General features: G+C 40.3%; 1 protein-coding gene across 1 annotated transcript; it reads right to left on the reverse strand.

Moving 5' to 3' along the window:
* Positions 1 to 1,397: 1,397 nt before the first annotated feature.
* LOC142166499 (uncharacterized) lies at positions 1,398 to 2,361 on the reverse strand. Its single transcript, XM_075225895.1, has 4 exons — positions 2,023 to 2,361; positions 1,713 to 1,826; positions 1,502 to 1,626; positions 1,398 to 1,434 (listed from the first exon to the last, which is right to left on the reverse strand). Exons 1-4 carry the CDS (start codon positions 2,359 to 2,361, stop codon positions 1,398 to 1,400), a joined length of 615 nt encoding a protein of 204 aa, XP_075081996.1.
* Positions 2,362 to 2,806: the final 445 nt, after the last annotated feature.

Raw genomic sequence — 2,806 nt, forward strand, 5'->3', positions numbered from 1 at the left:
AATCGGCTCAGGTATGTTAAAGCTATCACTCCTTATCATTTGGCATGATCCAAGTAACGACACGTAAACGTAATGCTATTCTATAATTGGTTCTACTCTTAGCAATTAAGGATGTCTATGTTATTCATTCCGGTAAAGTGATATTCAAGCATGTCTAAGTATGTCCCTAAGACCCTATTGAGGTATATGATAGAGATGTTAATGTTTATAATATAGTGATACATGCATCTTCATGCATATTCATTTACCACCGTGCTATGGCCGGTCGGGCAGTTACCACCGGTTGGGCAGTCATGCATATTCATTTACCACCGAGCTACGGCCGGTAGGGTAGTTACGCATTTATCACCGAGCTACAGCCGGTTGGGCAGTTATACATCTACTACCGAGCTACGGCTGGTCGGGCAGTTACAGTTACTACCGGTTGGGCAGTTATCTATTATTATTTACCATCGGTTGGGCAGTTATGCATTTACCACCGAGCTATGGCCGGTCGGGCAGTTACCACTAATCAGTTGGGCAGTCATGCATCATACAATATGGATAATAGAAATAGTCTCAAAGAGAAGCATTTTATATATGTAAGTATAATAAGTATGCATATACGGTGGCACTTCAGAGATTCAGGTTGATTCTTATATGTCATTAATTAATGTTGACTTACTGTTATGTTTCAGTTCTGTCTTACATACTCAGAACATTATTCGTACTGACATCCTTTTGTTGGAGATGTTGCATTCATGCCTGCAGGTATAGATAATCAGTTTGACGAGCCTTCATATTAGACGAGATTGGCATTCAACGAAGGATCGGAAAGACTCCACCTCATTCGGAGTGCAGCCGAGTCTATGAGTCATCGTGTCAAAGTTTTACTACAAACTTATAGGTAGGCCGGTACCCTATCCCATTTGATGTGAAATAATCTTAGAGGCTTTGTAGACAGAGGTTTATTTTGTACAGTATGTCAGAGGCCTTGACGGCCCATATGTATTTATATTTTAAGAACGATAGTTTATTGATACATTGTTCGCCCACTTACAGTTGCTCATTATGAGTTGTGGCCATGTTGGCCCATGATAGTTACAAAAGGAATGAGTTCAACCAACTCGACCTATATATGTTTTAGTTTTGGTCGAATGATCATGAGTTACAGAGTGGTTCGCTCGGGCCAGCTCGACACCGGGTGCCAGCCACGCCTCCCCAGGTTTGGGGCGTGACAAGGTCATATGATCTCCAGCGGTAAACATATGAATTCTTTGGATGGCACCATTCATGTAATATAGAATAGATGAACTGTATTGAAATTTTATTCCAAAATACATCCATTGTTCCTATTTTTGGTAGCCAACAGCCCACATAAAACATGACTGCCTCGATCCAACATCTCAGGGTACTTGTCATGTACGTCCAGTGGTTTGAGTCCCTTGTTTGTATCTTCATGAAACAATTACAAAAGTTATGAGGGATTATTGTAGTAGGGTGATTGATGTTAAATGTTGACCTTCGATAATTGAAGGTGTGCATAGCTATTTCAGTCCCTAGTACACTAGACGTCCTCCTTGCTTCCATGCTTGTGTTTACTAGTAATACTCCTTCAAGGGAATGAGCACTAAGCGCTAATACCACCTATAGAATTTATATCAAATAGTAAGGCATGGATACAATATGGTATCCTGCAAAAACGAACACATGGTTAGTCAAAATAAAACCACCAGGTTCTCTTCCAATGGGATTTGAACTAGGTGGCACACAATGATGCTGCATTCCTTCTCCTCCTCCATTGAACTCCTCTCTTTTACACCCCTTATCTCCTTGCAACCCTTATTCTAAGTACGAACATTGTAGCTTGTCATTATTAACAATCATTCTCCCTTGCACATCCAGATCATGAAAACAATGACACTCAATAGAGCCCACTTCAAGCGCATAGTTTGTTAGGTTATCAGCCAATTTGTTTCCTTCTCTAAGAGTATGAGCTACAGTTACATTGTGTCGTGCCATTATCTGCTTAATCTACTCTACCAGCACAGCCACAGCCCATGGCACAGACCATACACCCTCTACTACATTCTTGACTAGTACCGAGTCAGTGTGCAAATCAATAAGAATGTAGTCATGACCAGCACAATATTTTAAAGCCTCTAGTACTGCCCTTGCCTCAGCCTCAGTATTTGTTCCTTCCTGAATTTCTTTACTAGACGCATATAAAACATCTCCTTGTTCATTCCGCAACACAAAACCAATCGAGCTCCTTTCTGGATTACCCCTAGATACCCCATCTGTATTTATTTTCACCCAACCTGGACTTGGACATTCCCATGCCACCTTAGTGACCTTTAATTTGGGTGTGTATTTCTCCATCATCTCTAATAGATCTTGCCATTTATGAGGCACATGTTAAATCCCACGTTTCTTGAATCTGATAAGAGATTGCAAAGTAGTGGAGATCTGATAGATAGCCCTGCTTACAGTGACTGATTCCCATGCTTGTAACTATTTCTTCTCTTCGATAATTCCCACACAATAATAGATTGTAATTCTTGTAGTATAGGTTGCAATCTGGGAATGACATTGACAGTCTAATATTTTATTACATCTCGATGAAATGTAATCCCTTCGACAGCAATCCCTGCATCCGACAGAAAATATGACCATACTCTATTTGCAGCATAAGAAGTGAAAAATAGTTGTTGCACAGTCTCTTCCATTGGATTAACACAACACCAACATTTTGATGCCATTAAATAACCAAGCCTCCTAAAGAAATCATCTAGAGGTAGCTTGTTTCTCCAAACTTCCCACATGA

Source organism: Nicotiana tabacum, chromosome 2, assembly GCF_000715075.1.
Source record: "Nicotiana tabacum cultivar K326 chromosome 2, ASM71507v2, whole genome shotgun sequence".
Taxonomy (NCBI): Eukaryota; Viridiplantae; Streptophyta; class Magnoliopsida; order Solanales; family Solanaceae; genus Nicotiana; species Nicotiana tabacum.